The 26,745-nt window shown below is 53.0% G+C and overlaps 1 protein-coding gene across 11 annotated transcripts in view; it reads right to left on the reverse strand.

Annotated features, from left to right (window-relative positions):
* Positions 1-27: 27 nt before the first annotated feature.
* Positions 28-26,745, reverse strand: part of DENND1A (DENN domain containing 1A) — a 527,524-nt gene continuing 500,806 nt past the window's right edge. For 6 of the 11 annotated variants that reach the window (XM_070452577.1, XM_070452573.1, XM_070452539.1 and 3 more), the window contains 4 exons: positions 21,732-21,820; positions 7,316-7,444; positions 4,267-4,522; positions 28-3,090 (listed from right to left, as the gene is read on the reverse strand). In XM_070452577.1, coding sequence (XP_070308678.1) covers positions 1,900-3,090; positions 4,267-4,522; positions 7,316-7,444; positions 21,732-21,820 — 1,665 coding nt within the window. In that variant the 3' untranslated portion in view covers positions 28-1,899. Of the gene's footprint in view, positions 3,091-4,266; positions 4,523-7,315; positions 7,445-12,682; positions 18,995-21,731; positions 21,821-26,745 lie in introns of those variants that run through there. The other 5 variants (XM_070452550.1, XM_020872162.2, XM_020872163.2 and 2 more) reach the window with 4 other exon arrangements.

The following is a 26,745-nucleotide window of genomic DNA, read 5'->3' on the forward strand; positions in this document are numbered from 1 at the left end:
GCTTCCTCAGGACACAGGGATACCAGCTTCTCTCCAAGAAGACTTTATTGAACGCACACACAAAATTCATCCTTGGATTTTCAGATTCAATCCAGCAAGGGAAGAGACAGTGATGCTCTTGTGAACATGGTGCTCTTGCCACTGGCGCCCAGCCAGGGAGACCATGGGTTGGGCTCAGCTTGCCTGAGGCCACCGAGCACCTCTTGCCTTAAGACTCTGCCCACCGAGTGGGCTACCCTGTCCTGATGAAGCTTGGGGGTCTGCCCAGGATGGACTGCAATCTCTGCTGAAACACCTGAGTGTCCTAGAGGCGCCCCGCATGGCCCAGACGTGACACAGCGCCCCGCTTCCGGTGCCCAGAGGACATTGCTGAGATTGAAAGAGAAGACTTGCCCAAGGGGCCGTGACTGACCAAGGAGCTTGTGCTGGGCCAGCAGCTCTTCACACCCCATGTTGTCGGAGCAAACCTCAGGGCCGGGCCTTGCTCACTCACGGGTGGGGGTGGTCTCCCAGTCCCTCAAACGATGACAAGGCTCCTTGGGGTTATAGGGGCCTCTAGAAACCCCCTTGCCCCCTCAGACACCCCTGAGACTGTGTGTCTGACCATTCACAAATAGGAAATGAGAAATCAGGTCAAAATGTTCACAATTTCCTGCATGTCTCAGATGGTTGTTTTCTTAAATGGTTGGGCCATATTTTAACTTGGTTTATTGAAACTAGTCAATTTCAAGATTCCATCAAATCAATAAAAGTAAAAAGGAAAAGAAAGATAAAAGAAATAATAACAAAACATTTCAATTTAGCTTTGGTGACGTTGGCCTCAGGAATTTCTATGCTGGCAGGAATCACAAGGTGGGCAGGGAGGGGGTGGTTCCAAGCCCTCCTGCGTCCAGGCTGCAAGAAGCCAAGCCTGCCCACTCACCAGGGGCCTGGAGAGGGGCTCAGTGCCCTGCCCCCTCCTGCCCCAAGGAGCCAGGCACTGGGACCCTTGCATCTCTGTGGTGTTAAGCTTGGCCTTCCAGCGGGGGTCTGGGTACCTGCTTCTCAGCTCTACCCCTTGAGACCCACTTGACAAGAGCCAGAGCCTCATGTGATCATAAGTGGAGACCAGGAGAACCTTTGGGGATACGGGAGAGAGTGTGGATGGCAGCCGGACCCATCCTGACGCTCTCAGGTTTACCTGTTGCCGTCTTGTCTTCTATAATCAAAGTTGCTGGTGCTCCTGGCCCTCATGCAGGGCTGGCTGGGGCTTGGTTTGGTTACCATGAGGGATCCCGTGGATCCCTCAGCCCCCAGATCCCAACCAAGTCAGAAAAACAGAGGTGTAGGGGTTGGGGTGAGGACTTAGTAAAGAACCAGTGTGCATATTGCTACAGAGGGTTTGGAAATGCCCCGCCAGGTGGATCCTCCAGCTGGGGGAGGGGGGAGGGGGTTCCTTACTTCAAACTCCAAACCACGTGCCTCTCGTGCAGACGAGCTGGTGTGCCGCCAACGCTCGTGCCCATCGAGGTGGGGTGTGCAGGGCTGGGCTGCAGCTGGGGCAAGAGAACGGGGCTCAGGAGGAGACATCCTGAGGATGCGCGGGGCTCCTGGTGGGCAGCTTCTAGAGGGAAGGTGGGTAGGATGTGGCCTGGGGCAATCGCTGGTCCAGCTGACCTCTTTAGTGCAAAACCCAATTGCGGGGGCGGGGGGAGGGTAGTGGCAGGGCGGGACAGGCACCCAGGAGCTGGGTCGATTCCCAGGCTGGAAATGGCGCCATTCTCCAGAGATGGGCAGTGTGGAGAGGAGGACGGGCGGCAGAGAGGGTTCCCAGCCCTTCCCACCAGTAGAACCTGGGCAGAAACAGCAGCAGGGGAAGCAGGGCCGGCCGGCCTCGGCTCGCCCCACCCTCGGCGCTGCTCACTCGAAGGTCTCCCATTGCTTCCTGAGCTGCTCCACGGAGCTGGCGGCCGGGGCCGAGCTCACGTCTTGCTTGGTTTTCCGTAACAAATCCTCAAAGGGGTCTCTGGCCTCTCGTGGAGCAGAGGGCTGCAGGGCTGGCTCCAGGCCCTGGGAGGGCCTGGCGGGGAGGAGTGGGGGATCTCCAGGCCTCAGGGCCAGCCCCTGCTTGGCCTCAGCAGCCCTGGCGCTTGAGCGGGCCAGGGGCAGTGTTCGGATCCTCGAGGGGGCGACCGCTGGGGGACCCAGAGGCTGCGGGGAGTGGGTGCCCATGGGCACTTGGCCAAAGAGGTTGGGCATAGAGAGAGCAGACAGGCTGGGCTGGGGTCGATGGGGGGCACAGAAGCCGGAGCCAGACAGCAGGAGCGTGGGGGCAAAGGCTGGCCCCAGGGAAGCAGGACGGGCCCCAAAAGGCCCAGCTGGTGCAGAGACCAGGGGCATGGTGGGCAGTGTCGCTGGCACAGATGGGACAAAGGGGTTAAGTGACGGCTGTGGAAATGGGGTAGGGGTCCCCATGGGGGGAAAGCTAAATTGGGGGGTAAACGGGGTGGCTACATTTGGGGCTGTGGGGCCTGGCGGAAGGGAGCTGCCCGACCAGGTTGTGTTAAGTGGGTCCAGCAGGGCCAGCAGGGCGTCACTGCTGCTGCCGGCAGCCCCTGGGGCCAGGCTGAGTGGTTGGAGCAGTTCGGTGGGGTCTTGGGGTGCAGTGCTGGAGAGGAGCCCAGGGAATGGGGCTGAGCTGAGAGCAGCCCGCCTTTCCCACTCAGCCGGCAGCCGCTCCGAGAAGTCGCCGAGGGCGAGGCCGGGGGCCTGGAGCTTGGCTGGGCGGGCGGTGGGAGGTGGGGGCACAATGCCCAGCTCCGGGGTCTTCCTGCCCTGGGGCCGGGGGATGGTGATGCTGCCCAGGGTGGGCGTGGGCACCTCCTCCTTGTCACTGGGGTTCAGGAGGCCGTTCTGGTTCTGGGGCCTGCAGGGTGAGGCCAGGGAGTTCCCGAGCAGGGCTGAGGGCTTCTTGGGGCAGGCGGCGGGAGGCTTGCTGGGGATGGCCATGTCGTCCTGGCCTAGGCTCCAGAGCCTGCTGTGCGGGTGGGCGAGCTTCAAGGCCCCTGGTGTCCCACGGCTCCTGTCACTTCTGCCCAGATCCAACCTCTGCTGGAGGGAAAGAGGGAGGTAATGACTGCTGCTGACTGGGACAGATTGGTCATCCCCACCCCCTCCTGTGCGCCAGGGTCCTGGGAGTGTGGCCAGTTAGGCCTCTGGGGCTCAGGGAAGCTGGGGGCTCGGCCCAGGTAGGCAGTAGAAAGCAAGCCCAAGTCTGTCTGGACTCCAGGCCAGGCTTCTCTCGCTAGGGTGGCACAAAGGGTCTCCAGAGAAAGCCCTGTCTTTTCAAGCCAGCGCTGCAAGTTAGTTTTAGGAAAAGGACTCCATCTGCTGACCCTCTACTGGCCTGACCCATTTTACTTGTCAAAGCATGTGGGCACTTTCAGCCACCCCTGAGCCCAAGAGGGCAAGTGATGCTCAGGGGCTGGGTGAGGGCACACTGGCTAGGAATGAAATAGGACTGGGCTCTGTCCAGCTCTGCCATCTACTGGGCCATGACCTGGGTGTCACGTCCCTTCTCTTGGCCCGAGCTCCCTCATTTGCAGCCTGGGAATAGCAATTCCCTGCAGAGGGGCGTGTGTGAATCATTGGATATGCATGCTAAGTCGCCTCAGTCATGTCCAACTCTTTGAAACCCCATGGACTGTAGCCCACCAGGCTCCTCTGTCCATGGGGATTCTCCAGGTTAAGAATACTGGAGTGCGTTGCCATGCCCTCCTCCAGGGGATCTTCCTGACTTAGGGATCGAACCCCCGTCTCTTAACATCTCCTGCATTGGCACGTGGGTTCTTTACCACTGGTGCCACCTGGATACATGGGAGCTTTGTGAATTCCACACTGTGACCCAGGGACTGCAGAGTCAGCAGCCCCTTGGCACGAGTGAGGAGACAGGCACAGGTGGTGACAGACTGAAAGTCTCAAGAAGATCAGGGGTCACAAGCGAATATCCAGAGCCCCAGAACTCTGATCCACAGGCTCTTTGAGGAGCCTTGGTAGGGTGGGGATAATCCCACTTCCACCAGGGGTCACGGCACTGCCCACCTCTGATGCACAAACAGAAGCAGGGGGCTCTGGCCACTGGCCCGCCTGGCAGAGTTTGCAGTCAGAGTGACTCCGAGCATTGGCTGAGGACCTTGGAAAAGTGGCTCTTTTTCACTGTCATGTGGGAAAACCTGCCTCATGTGCAGAAAGTGCCCCCAGCCTGCGCCCACCCCACCCCCACCATACCTGATAGTCAAAGGTCCCCGGCTGCTCCCTCAGGTCTTTGGGGGTCCGAAGGTCTTCCAAGCTTTTGGCCTGGCCCAGTGGCTGCAGCGGGACTTCCATGTCGAGGTTGCTGAAGACGTCCTCCAGGAGGTCGATGCTGGCGGCCCGGTCATGCGGAGCTGGGGTGGGGCCCACGGGCTCCCGCGCTCGCTGCTCTGGGCTCTCGGCCTCGTCCCCTGCACTGTCTGACTCCTTGAGTGTCCGATATGGCTGCGGCCTGGGGGGAGGCAGAGCAGGCTGGATTCTCCCACCCAGAGCCATCCCGGGAGGAGCAAGCAGCCCCCACCCTGGAGAACTTCCAGGCCTCAAGGAGCACAGCTGGGAGCCTTGGGAGAGGAGAGTGTCCTGGGTCCCCACAAGTGCAGGCGTCTGTGGATGGGGCCCCTCAGACAGACAGACCGACCAGGGCTGAGGGTTCTGCTCACTGAGGGGCCTTGGGCAAGTCGCTTTGGATCTAGCTTGCATGGGGAGCCCACTTAGTTTCCTCCAGACCACAAGACCTACCATAGAACTGGCCAGCGGGCTCCCGCCCCATTCACACAAGGCATGAGGAAGGGGCCACAGCTGGAGAGGGAACAGGCAGGAGGACTCACCCCTGAGCCCACTGTCTGTACCCTCACCCCTGCAGCAGTCGGGTCCTGGGCCCAGCTTGTGCGGAACTGAGCTGGGGGAACTCTCCTCCAGGAGGCTGCATGGAGCACCCCAGGATCCTCAGTGGCAAGATACCTGGGCCTTAGTCCGTGCTGATCTCGCTTCCAGCCCTGGTGCCATCTCTTGCTGTGGGACCTTAGGCAAGTCACTTAACCTCTCTGAGCCTCAGCTGCTCTCCCGTTCCAGAGTGCATGCCTTCGCAACTGGTGGTGGAGATGACACAAGCAAATGCGGTACCAGGTGTACCAGCAGGCATGCTGAGGCTGTTAACAGCATCCTGTCCATTCGTGCACCAAAATCTTACAGCCGACCCAGGTGCTGGGGACACTGGGTACCTCTTGCTATCCTCTCTCACAAGCCTGAGCCCCAGGGTATGTGGAGAATGCTGCCCAGACTTCTTGTGAAACTGGGCCAGAGTAGCATCCTACTTCCAACCACAAGGCTCTGCCCGGTGGGTCAGGTTGAAACTGCCCATGGCTCTGGTAAAGTGGGGAAGGTCGCCACCTGGTGGTCTGAAGGCCCACTTGCATGAACCTGGGCAGGGGGACAGTCAGTAGAGGAAAAGAGGCTCAACTAACAGTCTTGACTCTGGGCAAGGACTATGTCAGACTGTACTATCTCCCTGAAGCCACACAAGCAGCCCGTGAAGTAGGACTCACACCCCCCACTTTAGAGATGAGGAAGCTGAAGCTCAGAGAGGCTAAGTAACGGGACCTATGTCACACAGCACCTGGCAAGAGGCAGAAATGGAAGCCAAGTATGAGAAACTTCTGAAGTCCCTCACTTGTTCTAACTATGCCATCTGACCAAGTTCCTTTAACCAAGTTTGAACACAGTGAAGGCGACAAAGAAAAGTCAGTGTGCTTTGTAGTTAAGGAAACAAAGTTTCTTTAGAAGGAATCCATTTTAAGCTGGCCGGTTCCCTTTAAACACACACCGAAACCTATGCTTTTCATAGATCATGGTTCAGGGAGTGAGCATTATTTGAAATAATTAAGGCATCAATTAGTTTAAAAAGAACGTGGCTGGCCAGACCCCACGGTGGGCATCCTTGGCTGTTGTCTATGTGGGATCCCTTTACCAGCAAGGCAATTATAAGTTGATACATGGCTGGACATTTCTTATTCCAATGATGCAATCTTTATTTTAATTAATAATAGAGATAATAACTGATACATTAAGTCTATGATGTTATAGATACTATTGCTTAGGACAAGGCTTTTCTCCTAGTTTTAAAGAAGGAGATTCACTGCACAGACCAGGCAGCACGCAAAACCTGAGCAGCACTGGCTTAGGGCACTGCTCTCTGAGCGAGCACCTCAGGAGGGGACTGACTTGCCTGTGGCCACAGGTGAGCTGGTGGCAGAAAGGGCCAGAACCCTTTCCGCCTGTGGGGGCCAGTGGCAGCAGCAGAGCTGTTGGGCTTGTCAGGCGCCCCAAGGAACCCACAGGCCCAGCCTTGGCGGAGAGAGTGGGTGCAGGGAGATAGTGAAGGGGGCTGACAAGGGGGAAGTGGGGGGGAGAGTCTCTCTTATGTAATCGGGCCGGAATGGTTCACTCCCCAAGGTCTGCTGTGGGTGTTCAGCAAAGGGCAGTTCCGTTCCCCTGAAGGCTCCCATTAGAAACACCATGCAAACAGATAAACACAGACCAGAGCTGACCGTCTGCTCAGTCCCAGCTGGGAAAAGCCTGTGGGTGGAGAGGCAAGACATGGCGGGGAAAAAAAAAGGCAGCCATCAAAGCCCAATTCCCGGGGTGGCTGGGTTGTGGTGAACCTTCTTTTTTTGTTTCTTTGTTGCAATTTGTAATTAGAAGGAGGCTTAGGCTATAAATAATAGTGATAAAAGTTATCTTAAAGTCAGGCAAATCGGTAAGATCTTTGGCCATGCCATCATTAATATATATATTCCATACCAGTAACACTTTTTTTTTTCTTTAAACTTAAAATCTGACGCTCCATCTCCATGGCTTCCCAAGGTGTGCTGAGATAAAGGAAGACTGGGCAGCAACAACCAGCCTAACTGGAACTGAAGCTGCAGTCAGCAACCCCATTAACAGTCCAGTGCATTTTCGCTGTGAGGAAGGAGATGTTCCCGTCTCACACCTTTACAGCCCAGGCACCCTTGTCACCTCACCCCATCGCCACAGGCCCAGTGGGGCTGTCGGAATGAACGCCCTGGGAGGAGGCACATGGGGGTGGTGGTGGGGGGGGGGGCGCCGCCTGCAAGCGGGCACCGGAAGGCAGCAGCCCCAGGCACCCTCCCCACACACAAGCACAAGCTGGCCACCCCCGCCCCTCCAAGTGGTCCCAGAGAGTCACCAAGCCGAGCTCAGGAAAGCGGAAGGAGGAAGGAGAGACCATTCAAAGGGAGTGGAGAAGAAAAAGCTTTCGGTGAAGCCAGAGCTCGGGCCCTCTTCCCGCTGGCATTCATCGTCAGAGGAGTCTTCGGAGAGGAAGACAGCATAGTGTCGCAAGGGCTTTACGAGGCTGGGGCAGAGGGAGACAAGAGAGAAGACAGTTAGGAGGCACCTCAGGACTCCGCGTGGTGGGGTGGGAAGGAGGCCTGCAGCCTGGTGCCTGACCCTGGCCTCCCTCTGCCGGCCAGGGAGGAAGTTGTCCAGAGAAGGCCCGACGGGCCCCCACGGTGAGGAAGCTGGGCCCTAACAGAAAAGAAACTGTGGGTTTGCCACCTGTGTCAAGGGCCTTAAATGCATCTATGACTTCACGATTTCACTTTCATTTAGATAGCCCAAACTGTAGCAACAGATTACGCACAAAGACGTCCATTACCGCTACGTTTATAAAATACAAGACAATCTAAATTTCCACGTAGGAATCTGGTGAAGTGAATTATGGTACAGTTGGCTGAGTATTATCCTCTCATTAAATTATAATGTTTATAAAGGAAAAAATCTAAGAATTAAGAAGTAGAATTGCAATAATACTGCCTTCTGTCTCATTTACTTATGGAAAAATGCATAGAAAAAAGACTGAAAAGACACGTGTTTAAATGTCAACAAAAGCTAGCATATTATGGGTGATTTTCTTTTCCCTTCTCCCATTTTTTATTTTTGTGTCTTCTACATTTTCTCCAGTGTGCATATCTACTTCAATAATCAGGAAAAAATAAAAAATGAAAAAGTTAAAGAAGAAAGTGAGCCACGTGGAAGAGCACTCGCGAGAAGGCCCTTTTCTGGTTAGTGGCCGCTCTCTGGAGTCTCCCTCAGATGCCTCTTCAGAGAGTCTTTTTCATCTGTGATGTGGAAATTAAATATTCATTGTTATAAAAAATATATCTCCCTTGTCAGCCACCTGTGAGCTCTACCTCTATAAACACAAACACATACACAGCCCAGAGAAACTCCACGCCGGCTCCTATGAATTATACACTGACCAGGGCCCGTGAGAGGCGTGAGCTCAGGAAAGAGAGGCTGGACCCCACAGCTCTCGGTTCAAATCCTGGCCCCACGCCTGCTGCCCCAGCATGCAACTGGGGAGCGGGCAGCCCACGCCTCTGCCCAGTGCAGCGGGCTGGACGCACACCGAGGGTCTCCTGGGCACTGGTGAAGTTTGGGGAGGTACCTCAAACACAGGAGACACGGGGGTACCTGATTGGGGCTATCTCCTCTTTCCCCAAACCCCAGCCAGGGCAGTCTCCTTTCTTTGCCTTATATGATACAATTCCCTTCAGACTTCATTTCAGGAAGAGGACACATGTCCAAAAAAGCGCATGGGCACCAGGGTTGGAGGGTAAGTGAGAGACAGCAGCTGGGGGAGAGTGGATTGTGACCGGCTGCTGCTATGACCCACCATCCCCAGTGCTAAGACAGTTGTTACCCAAGAATATGTTGTTCTTTCAAATGTGGAAATCAAAGCTGGCACACAGGGCTGAGGGCCCTAGTATGATCACACTTGACCCTTCATTGCCTTACACTGTCCCTAGAAGTTAGCCAGGCAGAGAGTTTTGTCCTCATACTGAAGGGGAGGTTGAGGCTGAGAGAGAGGAAGTCACTTGCCCAGGGCTGCACAGGGAGGTCTCCTCTCCCAGGCCGCCTTCCCGAGTGTCAGGGACAAGATGCATGTCAGCCCGCCTGGACTGGTTGGGAGCATGGCCTAGAACGTGCATTTGTCTCTGCTCAGGAGAGAGGGCAGGAAGATCTAGCCTGCAGGAATATGCCCTGGCCAACACAGGGGCCAGACTGGGACATAAAATAGGGCTCAGCAGGAGGGCCACTTTCCACACGGCCCCTGGAATCTTGCTCTGAATCACAGTCCTGACCTTGCCACTCTCCTCTTTACTCCTGCTGCTCTGCACGGTGATTTCACCTCAGCTGGTCGTGCAGTGTCTAAAGCAGCAGCAGTACTGATGTTCAGATGTGTCTGGAATGACTTATTCATCTGTCTAAAGGTTAGGAGGACCCCCCCTTACTTGCCAGCACTGGACTGTTGTCCTGAGTAGGGGGCGGGGTGCAGGGGGCAAGCACTCCGCCTTAGGCTGCACTCAGAGAGCTCACGGAACGTGCCGGGCAGGTGGGTGACTGTCACCAAGTCCGCGCTCTGAGCAGGGCAGACACTGCTTTGTGCCTGGCCCGCCCATCTCTGTGCTCCTTTCCTGCTGCCTCCGTTACCTGCCTTTGCCTTTGCCTGCTGCACTGACTGTCCTGGCCTGCAACACTTAGCTCAAACCGCTCTCCTAGATGCCTTCCTGGAGCTCCCAGTGGACTTTTCTCCCTAGGTGGAGTGGGCTTCTCCTTGGGCTGAGCGGGTTAGCGCTTCATCAGTAGAGCTGTGTGTGCTGAGTTTAGTTGCTCAGTTGTGTCCGACTCTTTGCGACCCCATGGCCTGTAGCCCGCCAGGTTCCTCTGTCCATGGGGATTCTCCAGGCAAGAGCACTGGAGTGGGTTGCCACGTCCTCCTCCAGGATCATCAATAGAGCTGAACCTCTTGCAATTCTGTTTGCGAGGAGGTCCTCAAGGGCAGGGGCCTGGTGCATTCTCTCTATCCCCCACACCTCTGGCACAGCATTAGTGCAGAGGAAGTCTGCTGAGGGACTGAGCAGAAGCCAGCATGCTGGAGAGACACGGCCTCGAACACGCCCATTTCACCCCTCTTTCTGGGCCCCCACCAGGCACATGACCCTTTCCTCAGCTTGAGGATGCAGTGTAGGAAGGACCCCTCTCTGATGTGGAGAAAAGGGAACCCTCCGACACTGTTGGTGGGAATGTAAATTGGTGCAGCCACTATGGAGAGTCGTATGGAAGTGCCTTAAAAAACTAAAAATAGAGTTGCCATGTGATCCTACAATCCCACTCCTGGGCATATATCCAGAGAAAACTCTAATTTGAAAGGATACATGCACCAAATATTCATAGCAGCACTATTCACAATAGTCAAGACATGGAAGCAACCTAAATGTCCATCGATAAATGAATGGATAAAGAAGATGTGGGACATATATATACAATGGAATATTACTCAGCCATAAGAAGGGATAAAATAACACCATTTGCAACAACATGGATTGGACCTACAGATTATTGTACTAAGTGAAATAAGACAGAAAAAGACAAATATCATAGGATATCATTTCTATGTGGAATTTAAAATATGATACAAATGAACTTATTTACAAAACAGAAACAGACTAAGAGACAAAGAAAAACTTATGGTTACCAAAGGGGAATGTGGGTGATAAATTAGGAGTTTGGAATTAGCAGATACAAACTACTATATATAAAATATATAAACATCAAGGTCCTACTGCATAGCACAGGAAACTATATTTAATATCTTACAATAAAGCATAATGGGAAAGAATATGAAAAAGAACATTAACTTTAGAATGAATAGGATCATGTTTGTGGATGAAAGTGTTATATATATTGGGGCAGGTGGGAATCTCAGAAAAATGGTTAGAACAGTATACACAAGGAGGCACTGTGCCACGGACTTTACAGGTTATTTCTAGCACCCTGCCCCTCGCCTCCCCAGCAGGAAGGTGTCACTGCACAGATTTTATAGAGGACAAGACTGTCATAAGTCCACTCATCCACCTGTCTGTCCAGTCACCCATGCAGCCAACTGAGCAGACGCAGTGCTAGATGAGCACTGGGGGTCACGGTGACGAAGGTGTGATCAGGCCACCCAACCGGGAGGTGACGAGCAGGGACTCTAGCTCAGAGCCCTCTCCTTCCTGTCCTCTGGGCTGGTGCTAGACTGTGTACACGTGGGCCTCGTATCTCTGCTTGAGTCAAACTGAATGAGGCTTTGGTGACGCTCAAATCCATCCATCAAATGCATTTCCAGAACCTGTCCAAGCACAGTCCCCTCCTCTGGCTTTGACAAGCAAGCAGAGAGTACAGCTTGGCACATAAGCTGCATGCCACTAAAGATGCCAGAAATATCTGGATTCACATGAGAGCCAACAGCCTTTGTGCTGGACTCTACCTTGGTTTTGTTGGATCAGGCTGCTGCACTTCCCATCACTGTCAGAATCCAGTGCCTCCCACGCGCAAGATCACAGAGGTGCTTGGGGGTGAGGTGGGGGAGAGGGAGCCTCATTGTTCAGCTCACCATTTTCCTCTCCAGCTGGCTCTTTTGACCAGGCCAGGCTGGTCGGACAGGGCTTCAACGTGAGGTCCAGGGTGTCTATCTGTTTCTCAAGAGTGATGGAAATACCTAGACAAGAACTCTGCCATGTGGTTTGATGAGAGTTTCTTCAGGTCCAGGCTTTGGGCCACATGGATGACGACTAGCTGTATTTACTGCTGACACCAGCAGTATTTACAAGTGTTGGGCTAAATGCTGTCCATATGGTTTCTGATTAATTACTCATCACATCATCCTTACTCTGCAGATAAAGCAGCCAAGGCTCAGAGAGGCAAAGTCACTTGCCCAGCGTCACACAGCAGCTAAGGCCAGAGCATGGAATTTGGATCTGCCTGACTCTAAACCACTTTGTGATCCTGCCTCTTTAGTTCTGTGGATCTGAAACAATGAAATAAGGTGTTGTGTGTTTCTCCTTCCACTTTTGATAAAAGGTGAGATTTCAAAATAAACTTACTTAAATTCAGCTGCTCATGTTCGCCCATGAAACATATAGTCAGATATTTGTCAGAGATAAAGGATGAACCGTCGAATACGTCCAGGTTTAAATTTTTTATTAGCTTAAGGCAGAATATGAAAAAAAAAAGCATACCTCTTCCCTCATTAACCCAATTCAGCTACTACCCTGCAGTCTGCCACCCACCACTTGCCTGGATTTTATTACACACAAAGAGCTGTCTGTGAAAAGGCAGGTCGTGGTGAACTTGGCTACCCAGTGAGGGCTGCCGGAGTCTTGGCGAGAAAGAAAGGCCCGCTGTCCATCACATTCAGACCCCAGCGTCTCCCACGGCTGCTCCCGCCTCTGCCCACCTCATCTTGGCGCGGAGTTCCCATGCAGATGACTCCCCGAACCCTCTCTAATGTTTGGTGTAACGTGTCGCTGGCTAGCGTGCGCGTGTGACAGTGGTGACAGGCGCGGCTGTTCCTTTTTAAATACCATGTCAGAGACACGGCGTCAGGAAGCGGGGACGTGCTCTGTGGCTCTCTGCCGTGCCGGGATCGCACGGGCTTATTTTTTAATGAGGAAGATCTGCATCTCGAGAGTTTTTTTCATGTGTCACATCGCGTGGACAAATCAGCAGCACGTCACGCTGGCCCACAATGAAATGCTGACAAATGTAGATATTTCAAATTTAATTGACATTTAAATGTACTTGAGATAAAGAAGGGGAAAAAATCAGCAAGGACTTGGTCTCCAGAGGTAACGAATGAGGGGAGCTGGTGATCATGTTTTAAAGGATCATTTCACACTAGCACAAAGGATCTTTACTTTTAAAGGTCTTGGCTGCTCTGGCGTCCACTGATTTCAAGGCTCCTGTTGGGCCGCTGGGCAGGAACAGGCCCCAAGACCCCGTCTGTCCACCCTCCCCCAAAGTGCCAGCCAGACTGACCTCGGGACAGTCATTGTATCTCCCTGAACCTGTTTCTTATCTGCAAAATAGAGAGTCTATAGCCCTCCTGTTAGTCTTATCACAAGAGCTGAATGAGGATACTCATGAAGGGCTTCGCATGGTGCCTCGTGCACATTCAGTTACTGCCCAGACGCTATGCTCACCTGCCAACAAACAGATTTGGCACCTCTCCACCCTGTTCAGAGTCTCCCCTGGGTGTTCAAGGATGAATAGGATGGTCCTGCCTTCAAAGATCTTCCCAGTCAAGGTTGCTGGCCCACAGCTGGGCACGACTCAGCACATCGGAGTCACCTGAGAGCTCCCCCACCTGGAGACACTGCCATGTCTCCCTGCCAGCACTGCTACACAGGGCCAATATTCTGGGGGGCACCTTAGCGCATGTGTGGGTTAAAAACAGAGAAAAAGGCTCTGAAGCAAGTCTCTTCTATGGAAGAGATGAGCTTGGTGTAGGACCCACAAGGGAAGTTCTGGAACATCCACTGGAGCTATTCCATGTGCCTGGGGCAAGGCTAGGACTGCTAACTGGGAGGAAGAACTGAAGACAGATATGGGAACCTGCTGGACACCGCGTCTTTGTTCTCAGCAGTAGGTGAATATCTACTTAAGAACAGCAATGAGAGACTCGCTGCTGTGATGAGAAGGTGTCTTCCTGTCTCGTGGACCGATCGAGGGTGGATGGGTGAGTGTGAGGCCAGGCCTTTCCATCCTCTTGGGGACTTGCCCTGCCAGAGTGCAGTGATGCATGTGCCTGGCTCAGAGGCCCCTGGACAAGGCGCCGCCTGGGAGGTGACCTGGGGGCTGGGCTTTAATCATGAGTCCAACAGAGGCTGTACGGTGGCCTGGAGGTATCTCTGTGGAGGAGTGGGCACAGGGGCTTGCGGGTGGCAGGTGGGGCTGGCAGAGACCAGGTGGTGGAGAGCCTGCCACCAGCATGAGGACTGAAGGCCAGGCGTGAGGTCAGCGGGGCCCAGCACGGGGGACTACGGCTCCACTACCTCCATTTCCGTCTCCTGGGTTAGTCGTGCCCTTTTTTGTCTTTCTAACCTTCATTCATCCGTCCACTTATTTATCAACCTGTGCCTGTCTGTCTGCCTTCCTTCCACAAAGATCACTAGTGTGGACTTCCCATGTCCACACCCATGCCCAGCACGCTGAGAAGCCCTTCCCTGGTGCAGGATGGACACTCATGCAGGCGGAGAGGCCTGGCTCCACTCTCCCCGCCTTGATGCTCTCTGCTGGAGGGAAGACAGGGAAGAGGACACCTTGGGGGTGCTCTCCTTACCTGGAAGAGAAATTGTGTAGATGCTGAGGAACACCCATCCCGCATCATGAGGACAGTCTCTGCATGCCAAGAGCGCAAGTCTTTTTCTAGGGACTGTGGCAGCAGTGGTGGGAAGGCGTCTAGTGAGGAAGCAGTGGATGTGGGTGTGGGACCCAGTGGGCCTGGGTATATGTGCTGGACCCGGGGCAGGTCTTTCCACCTGTCAGAGTCGTGGTTCCCCCATGGCTAGGTGGACTAACAATGCTTTCATTGCGTGGACTTTGGGGGAGCAGGGAAGGTTAACCAAGATGACACATGTCAAAGTACTGGGCCCAAAACAGGCACTTGGGAAATGGTGATGTGGAACCTGGACTGGGAAGGGCGCTTGTTGGCGTGGCAGAGCCTTTCAGAGGAGACTGAGCTCTGTGACATCTTGAGGAGGGGGTGCCATATCTGAAGGCATCATAAAGGCTTGGCTTTTCAGTTGCATCTAATCCCCTACTGTGACCACTCCTGGGAGAGTCCCTCCTTCCGGGTAGTAGGTGGAAGTGGTCAACATGAGGGGTTCCTGTGTCTTCCTGGGCTGCTGTGTGTGCTGGGGGCCATGCGGCAGCTCCTGCTTTTCCAGTCTGGGCTTAGGCTTCACGCCTGGCTTCTGTCTTGGCTTTGTCTCTGGGGCCGAAAACTCACCGGTGGAGAGGGGGCGGGGGCCAAGTCAGGTCAGGAGCCTCTCGCCTTGCTAATTGAGTCTGCACCCTCCTGCTTGGTGTCCTGGCGGCTTGCCAGGCGGTAGTGCCCAGGAGGCTGCCCCAAGCCCCTGGGTCCCAGGGCCCAGCTGGCACCCTGGAGATTGCTCCCAGGGCTGATTGCAACTTCTAGCTCTTAGAGTGCCAGGCCAGGCAGGTGCTGGTAAGCCTCCTAATCACACCTGGCTCATAGCAGGTGCTCTTTACACATTTGTGGTTGTTAACTGACACCCGCCCCCATCTCCAGGAGGCTGGGCTGTAAGCTGCCCTCAGGGATTCCTCCATTCACTCATTCAGTAAATATCCCTGAACAGAGCTGGGCCAGGCTCTGGTCTTTAAGTTGAAGAGTCAAAGCTGATGGTCACACAGCCCTGCCCTGCTCACAGACCATGGGGGTGTGTGAGCGTGTGTGTATGCACGCGGTGATACACGACATGGAAGGTCATGGCTTTGTCAGGGTAAGTCCTGGGTATTGTGGCCTTGGGAGGAGGCAGGCTGCAGCAGTCATGGCTGCTAACTGAGGATGCTTGTGCGGCTCCTGTGGGCAGCTTCCCAGATTGTGTTCTTTGGGAGTTAACAGGTATTGAGAAAAAAAAAGATGGCAAATAGTTGTGCAATATCTCAGACTGACAGCTGGTGGACCAGGATGCTGCCCAAGTCTGCGGATGCCAAGCCAGGCCCGTGCACCAGGCCCTCACCCTCGGGCAGCTCTGGGTTTGGGCAAGAGGCAGAGGGGCTCTGGCTGTGATCCTTAGCCAGAGGCCGTGCTGAGCCCAAGGAGACTCAGCATGGGGGCAGGGGAAGTGGGGGTGAAGCAGACGTCGTCTCCTGCTAGAGCACGTGTGCAAACAGCCTGAAGAGATATGACTGCAAAGTGTTCTGAGACCTGGTCTTTGGGCAGAGCTCTCACTAAATGCTTCTGGCAGCTTCTTCTGATCTTACTTTAATCTTCGGGGGCTTTGGGTACTGGGGTCACGCAGTGCAATTCAGATGAGCAGACTCTCCAATTCCTGAGCAGTGGGGGCTGGCCGTTTGGTGCACACACTGCCTGCCCAGCCAGCACAACCTGCAGAAGTACTCCTCGGCCAGGATTTCTAATGCCAGCCACATGTCCCGATGGGTCTCTGGGACCCAGATTCTCGGGGAATTCCACAGTTCTGATGGGAGTGTAAAGTGGTGTGATTCTTTCAGAAAGTTATTTAGCAACACAGAGCAGAAATCTGTCTATAAGACTGGTTAAGGACAGACTTTCCTGGCAGTCCAGTGGTTGGACTTGGGGGTGTGGGTTCCATTCCTGGCCCGGGAGCTAAGATTCCATGTGCCTTGAGGCCAAAAATCAAAACAAAATAAGAAGCAGTAGTAACAACTTTAATAAAGACTTTAAAAACGGCCCACATCAATATATATTTAAAAAAAAAAAAAGACTGGTTAAGGGCTGGTCTTTGGTGTTACGGACAGCTCTGTCACTACCTAGCTGTGTAACCAAGCACAGCCAGTGCTTCTTGGAGTCATGGCTACTAATTCTATACAACAGAGCTAATGACACCTACCCCTGGCCCCGGATTTCCGTGAAGATTTAATGAAACAGTGTATGTAAAATGCTTAGCATGCAGTATTCAGTTAATGGTGATTGTTCTTATAATGATAAAAAACTTGGAGGACAAGCACATTCACTTTGGCATTTTTCACATTTGTGAAAAACTGGAACAATTTACAAATCCCATATAAGGGGTGTGGTCAGGCAGACCACATAGATATACACAGTGGGATCTTCTGTGGTCACCATGGGGCTAACAAGGACATGCGGATATCGGCCTATAAGAGTGGCTAAGGACAGACTTTCCTGGAAGTCCAGTGTACAATGGGATATTGCAAGGAGGCTGGCAGCTCTGCAAGATATATCTAGAAAAAAGACTGAATGGGAATCTGCAGAAATGCTAATAAGTGGCTGAACTGAAGTAGTGGGATTGGGAATGAACTTGTCTCTTTTCCTTAACTTCTAGATCACCTATAAGGTTACTGGGTTATTTTTACAAACAAAGAAAATTACTGGCAAAGAGCAGTTTTTTACATGGATCTGGCCAGAGAAATGACAGGGAATGGCTTACAGGCCCCTGATGGCTGAACATGGACTATTCTCACTTACTTATCTGGAACTCCAAATAACCAGCCTACAGCCAGTCAAGACTCAGGTGACTGCAGGGTGTTCTGTGTGTCACCTTTAGGGGACAAGGTGTGCACTGAGAGAGCTCGGTCTCTGCAGCTGGCCAGGACTGGGCACGTCTCCGATCTACAATGAGCACAAGCTCTGTCACCATTAGGACTCAGAAGACAGCCCTACCCTTCCAGGTTATTGTGAAGATTTATAAAAAGGTGGAGACTGCTCGTAACTGTCTCCCTCCCAACTCTCACAGCAGAATGAAATTTCTCGAATGAAAGAGAGGCACCTGGGGACCAGTAGGTCATTCCCTTCCTTTGGCCTCTGCTTGCTGTGTGTGGTCCTGAGGGGCGGGCAGTACTGAGCACAGTGCTGCCTTTTACAGCTTGCTAGCGACTCTAAGCCTCATGATGAATGGGAAATCGCCCCATATCTAGCAACCCAGAGGGAAGATAAGCTGGGGCCTGGGAGCCATGCACACTCCTGCTGAAAAAAGCAAAGCCCACCCTTAACAGGGTGAGAAGCTATGACCTCAGTGTGCCTACTGCAGCCGCCATCATCCTCATAGTCATAATTAGGTTCTTAACAAAAAGGGCTGGATGCTGCAGAAGAAAGGACCAGGTCTGTCATTAGAGAGAAGATCTCTCCATTTTCCAGCCCCCAGACCTTGGGCAAGTTATGGAAAGCCTCTCTCCAAGCCTCAGTTTCCCCATCTGTTCAATGGGAAAGTCACTACCCACCCTTCACGGTCTTCAGGGATGTTCAGTAAATGTTACTTCCCTTTTCTTCCCCAGATGGAAACACTCAGCCACCAAAGAACACTGCCTCCTGGGCTGGAAGAGGACTGAACAGCTCTGGTTCCCGACCCCAGGGAAGCAGAGAGGAAGGTAGTGTGCAGGACAAGACACCTTAGGACACGGAGCTCTTTGGGCAAAGCTAGGCGAATACTGGACCCCCTTGGGGGGGGTTCAAACTGAGAGATTGAACCTGAGCAGCACTGGGAGTCCTGGCCCTGCTGCTTTCTAACTGGGTGACCTGCAAACCTGGTTCATTCACTTTCTGAGCCTGAGTTCCCATTCTGTGGAAGGGATGCCTAAGAGGGCCTAGAACACATCAGGAGCTCCACTGTACTTGCTGTCAACTGGCCTCTGACCCACAGCCCATTCCGTCCGATCCCTCAAAATCTGAACACTTACCCTAGGGGATCCTTGGGGCATACCATCAGTCCTGCTGTGAATAATAATGTAAGTAGCTAATACTTCTTGAGAAGTCATCACTGAATATTAATGAGCTAATGTTAACTGAAAAACAGAGGGAAATGTTATCCCCAGAAGACTTCCTAAAGGATTCTTCCAATCGCTATCAAATTTTTGAGGGGCTAGGACACCTACTTTTCACTGGGGAAGAAAATTTAACATGGGAAACATTTTGCTTTGGGAAAATGCAAGTCAACAAAATTTAGCAATGGGATTCCCTTTAGGGCATCCTTTAAAATCCTAAGAAGCTCACACCTGGTAGGCTTTTGAAGATGTTTGAGGAATGAACGGATGCAAGAATGGACATGAGTTGGAAAGCAAAAAAATGGACTTCAATGGAGGCAGTGGCCAGAGCTGCCGGCAGTGCTACCAGGCCTCGATGAATTCCAGATGCCAGCTGCTATAGGAGGCCGTGGAGACCAACTTATTCTTAATCAGCTCCGTCTTGTGGTCCACACAGTTAATTATTTAATGTGCTTTCTGGAAGTGAGAGTTGGGGCAAGAAGTCAGGAGGACCGAATCCTGCCCTCCACCTCAAAGATCCTGTGTCTCTTTCTGCGGCCCAAATCCTCCAAGTTTCTGATGCACTTTGATATTCCTAGCAGAGACAAAGATCGTGATTCAAGAGAATCCAGGCCAGATTAAAGGGCCAGGCACCGAGTCCGTGTGCCCAGCACTGAACCACCCGCAACAAAGCCCCATTAGGATGCGGCTCCTGCCCGCCGGCTTGTCTTCTCCTGTCTCCCAACACAATGCTGACAGACTGGGGGGGGGCTGGTTCTTCCCCCCAAAACAACATTTTATGAGGAGTCTGTTTTATTAAAATATTTTCCGCTGGATGCTTCCTGTGTTTCAAGAAGTTGGTCTTGCCAGCTGGAGCTGATGACAGTTGAGAAAAACACATCCAAGTGCTGTTGTGACATGGCATTTGGAAGTGGAGCACAACGGGGGGTGGGGGCAGGGAGAAGGCAGCATGGGAGGAGACGCAGGGAAACACCCGGGTCACACCAGAAATGTCACTGGCGTTATAGGAATACAGCCCTGCCCTCCCTCCCCCCATAAAAAGAAAGTGGACTGAAACCCTTGGAATGATGTTCTAAAATACACCTCCCTATCTCCTGGGGGACCAAGGTCACTGCTATGTGTGATCACAGAGAACCTGTCATTTGTTTTCTATAACTGCCAGTTTGCCAGCCCACTAAACTAGCCACCCCTGCCCCACCGGTTCATTTCAACCTCAAATGTTTCCCCCAAATAAATCTAGAACAAGGCATACTGCAATGCTGCTGCTAAGTCGCTTCAGTCGTGTCTGACTCTATGCGACCCCATAGAAGGCAGCCTACCAGGCTCCGCTGTCCCTGGGATTCTCCAGGCAAGAACACTAGAGTGGGTTGCCATTTCCTTCTCCAATGCAGGAAAGTGAAAAGTGAAAGTGAAGTCGCTCAGTCGTGTCCGACTCTTCGCGACCCCATGGACTGCAGCCTACCAGGCTCCTCTCTCCATGGGATTTTCCAGGCAAGAGTACTGGAGTGGGGTGCGATTGCCTTCTCCAGCATACTGCAATAAAACAAAACACCCACAAAGTGGTACCGACCTAGTTCTGGTAATCACCAGAATGATGGGGGTACCAGACACTAGCTCTTTGCATATACTGACGAAGCAATCTCCTATCACTGGGCTGGAAAAGCAACAGCATAAATACATGTGGTGGGGAGGTCCGAGCTCTAATCGGGAACTTGGCCACAAATGGGTAATGCTTTTCGGTAGACTGCAAGTGTCAGTGTGGAGTGTTTCTGGTACAATGCAAGGATATTCTGGATTTGTATTTCAATATCTCCAGGCCCATGACCCTCTATCCAGTACATAAAATATCACATACTGGATAATAAAATATTTAGTCCAGTTTTAAAGAGATGACTCTAAAGAAAAGTGACGCATTTCCTCCCCCTAAAGAGAAATCTTTGGGCTCTGAGGCACTCTGAAGCCAAGCTGCGTTTTCTCCACAAGGGGGCAATCATAATCCATGGCAGGGAAACAATCTGCATTCCCATTGTGCACAGCCCAAGTTAAACCTATACCCGACTTCTGGAGTCCTCTCTTCCAATTTCTCCATCACCACGCATCTCCCAAGACACACAGACACACAGGTTTGAGGGCCGTCTAGGTAGGCTGGTTCTGTAACCACACCACAGTCTCCAGTGATACTGAACTATACACCAGAGAATCCTGAAGAACTGACGTGGGATGGCAGGCGGGCTAGGCCCCAGCCCGGCGTCTGGGAATTACTGCTTCCTTTTGGCTCCTATTCTTGCTAGGACCTGCCATCTCCCTCAACTTCCTTCTCTGAGAACTTTTCTGAAAACAGGGTAGCCATGAGGAGCACTGCCCTCTTCATCCAAGAGATGTCAGGGTCCCAAGGGCAATGATTTTGGTTCTTCCAACAACTCGAGGTGAATTCATGTACTTTTCAGGGCATCATGGGAAGCTGCTGAGTTGTTCGGGCAGAGACCAGGGGCTGTGCACCTTGGGGGCCAAGGGAAGACAGCATCCTCTGATGGAAGAAGTGCTACCTTCTCCAGACAGCTCTGAAGCCGGGGCCGTGCACAGCACTAAGCCTCTCACATTCACACCGCTCACCTCTGGCCCTGGCATTCCCCCCATCTACCCACGTCTGCCCAGAGAATGACTCTAAACCGGGTCCTCTGCTTGCTAGGGTGCATGAAACCCAGCGCCTGTCCTGAGGAGCTCTGGGCCCAAGGAGAGCTAGAAAAGCAGATTCATAATAAGCTAAACACTACGACGCAGGTGAGCAGAGGTGCTGATGTGGGGGGGCAGTAGATGAGGATAGCCCTGGGTGTATCTCCCTCGAGCAGGCCAGGCCTAGGAAGGTGGTGTGTGTATGAGTCGCTCAGTCGTGTCCGACTCTTTGCAGTCCTAAGGACTGTAGCCCACCAGATTCCATGGGTCTTGGCCCTCGTTAAATAGGTAGCCTCCTCAACCGGGTTCCTAACTCTCTCCTGCTGACCCTCTATTTTTAGCGTAAGAAAAAGCCAAGAACCACTTTCTGAGCTTGTCTGAGTACCCCGTGGGTGTCACCACTCAAAACCCAGCCCAGTGCCCGGCTTCCTGGCCTCTGGGGCCTCCCGCTGGTGCGACAACTGCCAGCAGAACCGACACTGAAGATCAAGCCCTGCTCCCCGACCGACCTCTTTGTGAAACACCCGCTCAGGGCTCCGGGGAAGCCCTTCAAAGGCCAGGGCTGCCGCGTGGGCTCCACAAAGCACTGGCCCCCTGGGCTCCTGCGGACCGAGGGGAGAGGAGGACGGGGTACTCACTGGTCGGGGCTGGAGACGGACGTCCTTCGGGCTTCCACTGTGATGTTGCTCTTCGGTCTTTTAATGACGTGTGGACGGGGAGGGCGCACCTAGAATGGGCATGGGGAAAATCCCCAAGAAGGGCTGAGTTGGAAAAGCCATTCAAGGACATTTTCAAGATGCAGGTAAGCAGCCCTAAAAGGAACACTGGGGGATTTTCAGAGCATAGACTCCAAGGCTGTGCTTATGATGGAGACTGTTGAAGTGGTGGCTGACCTGTGAACTGGAATCTGTGGCCTACTCAAAGGAGAAAGGCTCTTCTGAAGGGCTGGGTGTCCTGATTTGCACCCAGCGGGTGGTTCCACCTGCTTCCTCGCGGGGCTGCCCTGAGGGCTCAGTGAGACACTGTCTGGGCATGACCTGGAACAAAGAGGCCCTAATGCTAAGTCCCGCTTGCCTTCTCCTGGAACCTGGAAACCGGTTTGGGAGAACAAGGAGGTTTCACTCAGACTTTGTGTTTAGGGCACACGTGCCTGTTTTGTTCTTTTTTACAGCTGAATTACAGGATGCTCATTTTCCTCTCTAAGTGGGAGGGTGGAGAAGCAAATACTAACAGTATTAGGGCACCAATTAAAGTCCTCCTTCTGCTCCCCCAGGCAGCCCTGTGCAGGGCTTGGTCTGGACCCCCACACAGTCCGTGTGGCCGCTGCACTCACCACACAGACCAGCTCAAGGGCCGGAGCTGGGTGTACTGACAGTGAAGTGCAAGCCTCCTGGTCCACAGCTAGACTGCAGCGACATGGTGGTTTTTTCCCCTATATACGGCTTCTGAAGGCTAAGATGAGGGATCGTATAAAAAGACACTCCCTTCTCCTACTAGAGCCAGTGATGAGAGTTAGGCTCAGAATTTCTAGGTGTCCTTGAAGAATACTCATTTGGGCCAGTCAACACTAGCTGGCTTTAAATTTGGCACCACCATCTCCGTACAACGCCAGAGGAGGACTGGAGAGGGCTTATCTGTGAATTTTGTTGCCAGTAAGAAGGACCGAGCAGCCCAGTGTGGGGGCTGCCCTGCCCTGCAGACGAGGGACCAATGCAGGCAACGCCACGGTTGCTGAGGTCAGTGGACAAGACAGAGAAGGAGAGCACAGGCATGCTCCAAACGCTGCGCCCTCTTCTGGAACCTCCCCCAGCCCCCAACCCCGCACTGCTGGGCGACACAACACAATGGCCTCAGAATACAGGTTACAGAACTTGGCTGCATAAGAGACAAGTCTTTATTGAGTTTCATCAGGCCCTCAGGCCTCCTCACATCTGATTTAACCAGAGTTTTTCCTGCGGAACAGCCAGTCTGATGTCAGCCTGGTTTGGCAAATCAGAGATGTGGTAAAAGCCAGGAGCATTCCACCGAACTTGCTGTCTGCTATGGGGTTACTGTGACGATCCAACGAGCTCATGTAGGCAAAGCACTGGCCTGGGGCCTGGCACACAGTGGGGGCTCAATACAAGCTCATTGTGTTTCCCTGCGACCTTATCAATAACGGAAGGAAGACAGGGGGTGTCTCTCTATTAGAAGATGGATTTAGGATGGTCTCACTCTTGCCTAGCACTCCGCTCCATGCCTGGTTTAGTGACCCCCTCAGCCGGATTTTTTGAAATGAATGTTGCTGCTTGGAATCTAAGAAGCGCATAATAATGTTGCTATTATTATCACTGCTATTAGAACAGTGCCTTCCATGGAGTAGACATCCAGTCACTGGTTGCTGAGTACAAGTGTGGATCCATCCCCCACCAGTGCTAACCCTGAACTGGTTTCCGGCCCAGAGCCTGACTCCTCCGGCAGCCGGTAAGCAGGATCACCTGGTTTGCACCTGACTTTGCACCACAAAGAGGGCATGCAGTTGGGGCGACTGCTGCCTTGCCCCGGGGTCCTGGGGTGGGGGCTTCAGGAAGGTCAGACAGTAAGGCCCGTTCGCCTGTCCCTGCCCGCAGCTGCTCCTCGTACAATAGAGGTGGGTTAGGAATGTGAACTTGTGGCTGAAATGGGGGGATTAAGTTTGTGGCAACTTCAACTGAACTTGCAACGTGGTGAAACATGGGGAAAAAGAACAACAGAGCTAATTAGACGAGCTGAGCTGTCAGAGTGCCGCTGAATGGCTCAGCGCCAACAAACAAAAGGAATGGGTTGGCAATCAGCAGGATCGATGGAGAAGACTGCTTCATTAGGGATGATAAACCAGACAGAGCGGGAGAGGGAAGGGTGGGAGGGGGAGGGCAGCAGCGAAGGCGGGGGAGGGAGAGAAAGGCTCGGCAGACCCAGAGACAGTCACCCGCACGGCTGTAGACACACCCAGAGTCACACACACGTCTGAGTGGTGTGGACAAAGCAGACGCAAAATTATACTCATGGACAGACAACCACCCAGAGACATGCACGGAGGCATGGAGATGCCAACAGACCCACAGTCTCACAAATACTCACAGAGGCATGCACAGGAGGAGAAGGCCCATGCATGGATCTCTCTCTCTCTCACACACACACACGGCCACAGACGTACAGCTAGAGCCACACCAGGCACAGACACACACAGACAAAATGATTTAATTAAGCCTGAATCACAAGACGATGCAGACAACTGGCCCGTCATATTTCAGTGATCAGATCCGTCTTTCCGGGGTGCTTAGGAGGAGTGGGGGCTGGGATTAGGGAAGAAACCACGCACACACACAACGCGACTGGCGCACCAGCACTCCGATCCCAGCCGCGCTGGGGAGAAAATGCTAAACAGGGATTTGGAGCTCTGTTCAAGGGGGACTTGAGGGGAAAGTTGGGAAACCAGCCAATTCCCCACTGGATTTAAAACCTGAGAAATCCAAGTCGGCAGGGTTAAATGTGTATTGAATACAAAAGCACCGAGTACATTTGATTTTAATGGTGAGCAAGAAATAATAAATACAGAGCTTATAAAGCGCTTCACATGCGGCCGACCACAGCCTGCCTCTCCCCTGCATGCCCCAGCCCACTCCCCTGAGTCCACAGACACTGGCAAGGCTTTCTTCTGCTCTTTCCTTTCTCTTCCCTTTACAAAGAAAAGCTAAATCCTCTGGTCACATCTGAACTCCAGCGACAGGTGCCAGGCTACAAAGCTCCTTCCAGAAAGGCTGAATGCTGGCCCCCACGCTCCCACTGGCCTGGGCTGATGGCCACACTTCTGCTGAGAGTGCCTGCGGCTAAGTGACCCAGCAAAGCCCGGCGAGGGGCCAGCGGCTCCTGACATGGGAGCTTGTCAGGCCATGGTCTCTGAGGCCCTCGGAGCTATGGGACCCATACTCCACATCTCCCAGGCTCACCCCTAGTGTGCAGGAGTGCCCACTGGAAATGCTTGCGTGAGGGCACCAGAATGAACAGACCTGGGGCACCAGGGAACGCAAGGCCCAGGAAGCACAGAACTTCTAGGGCTCCCAAATCAGCCCCAAGGTGACCCTGCTTTGAATGAAGGTACTGGGGTGGGCAGAATTTGGCTGTGTGTGTCCACCTCTTGCCAGGGACTGTGCTAGGTACTACAAATATATGACCTCATAACCCCACCATGGAGGTAGAGCAGACCATTTTATAGATGATGAAACCAAGGCTCAGAGAAGGTAGGCATACGGCCCCACGTCACACAGCGAAGCAGCGTCCAAACTGTGAGTCAGACTACGACAGGCCTCTCTGACTTCCAGGCCCAGGAGGATCAGTTCGGTTCAGCCACCTGCCTCTTCAGTGTCTCATAACCCAAGGGGACGCAGCCCCGAGTGCCAGGCCAGTCACCTCCCACACTAGGGCGGTGGCAGAAGCAGCTGCTCCTCAGTGCTCAGGGCAGTACCTGCCTTCCCAAGTCCTCCGTCAGCAGTGGATGTGGCTGAATTCCAGCCCCCGGCCCGCCCTCCCCACAGCCCCCAGCTGTCTGGGTCCTCACACCGGCGACAGAACATGAAGCCAACAGTAGCTATCTTCAGCTTCTGAGTTCTTCCAAGGGGAGCAATCCTGCCCTGGATCCTACTAAGAAATTACCTGCCATCTTGGATCCTAGGTCTCCCCAGGCACTTCTTAGGGCTAGCCACTGGATGACTCTGGCTTGGGAGAGGCTGCATGGTGAGGAGTGAGGAGAGGCAGGGCAGAGAGGCAGGCCTGGGCTCAAAGGCCAGCATGGCCTCTGATTATCTCTGTGGTTTCAGCTGCCAACTGGTGACATCGCATCTGCCTCCTCTGGGTTGTTTTTAAGGACAGAGGAGCACAGTCCGAGGCACATAAAAGGTGCTCACTAAATGTCAGTTCTCCTCACCCCTGCATCGTGCCAGGGCCTAACACTGCCGTAACAATTCCATAGGAAACACAGCCTACCACTGATTAAATTTTTCTCACCTGAAGGCTCTCCCCCCATCCTTTGTATTAAGATGGACTTGGTGGAGATGGAGGGTCCAGGTAACTTGGTATGCATGAAAGACCACAGGTTCTAGAGTCTGGTGACCCCTTTGTGTAGTTGAGGGACTTGGGTTAAGTTACTGGGCATCAGTTTTCTCATTTAAAATGGGTGGAGGAGATGCCTACTTCATAGAGATTCTGTGAGGCTCATCTGGGATGATATGACTAAGAATGATTCGCTGACTATGAAAATCCTAGGTGAATGATTAAGAAACTGGGTCATTCCTTAGAAGTTGTAAGATTGAAAAATCTATTAAGAATAAGAACTGCTACTGTGTCCCAGGCCCTGTGCGAGGAGCCTTACAAATGAGGTCTATACTCATGCTCACAAAAAACCTCCATGAACAAGGGTGTATTAGAGAGAGAGAAGCAAGCCTCAGAGAGCTTCAGGACTTGCCCAGAGTCACACAACCCTGGTATCAAGCCTGGCTCTGTCTACTCCCCAGATCCACGTTACTAATGACTATGTAGAAATTCCCACTAAATCACACAACTCTTGACCCAGACATTGGCTTCCTGTCCCCCAGAGCAGTTTCTCTTTGCTGTTTGTGCCTTCCATCCAATGACAGT

The sequence above is a fragment of the Odocoileus virginianus genome, chromosome 2 (assembly GCF_023699985.2).
Source record: "Odocoileus virginianus isolate 20LAN1187 ecotype Illinois chromosome 2, Ovbor_1.2, whole genome shotgun sequence".
In the NCBI taxonomy this organism is placed as follows: Eukaryota; Metazoa; Chordata; class Mammalia; order Artiodactyla; family Cervidae; genus Odocoileus; species Odocoileus virginianus.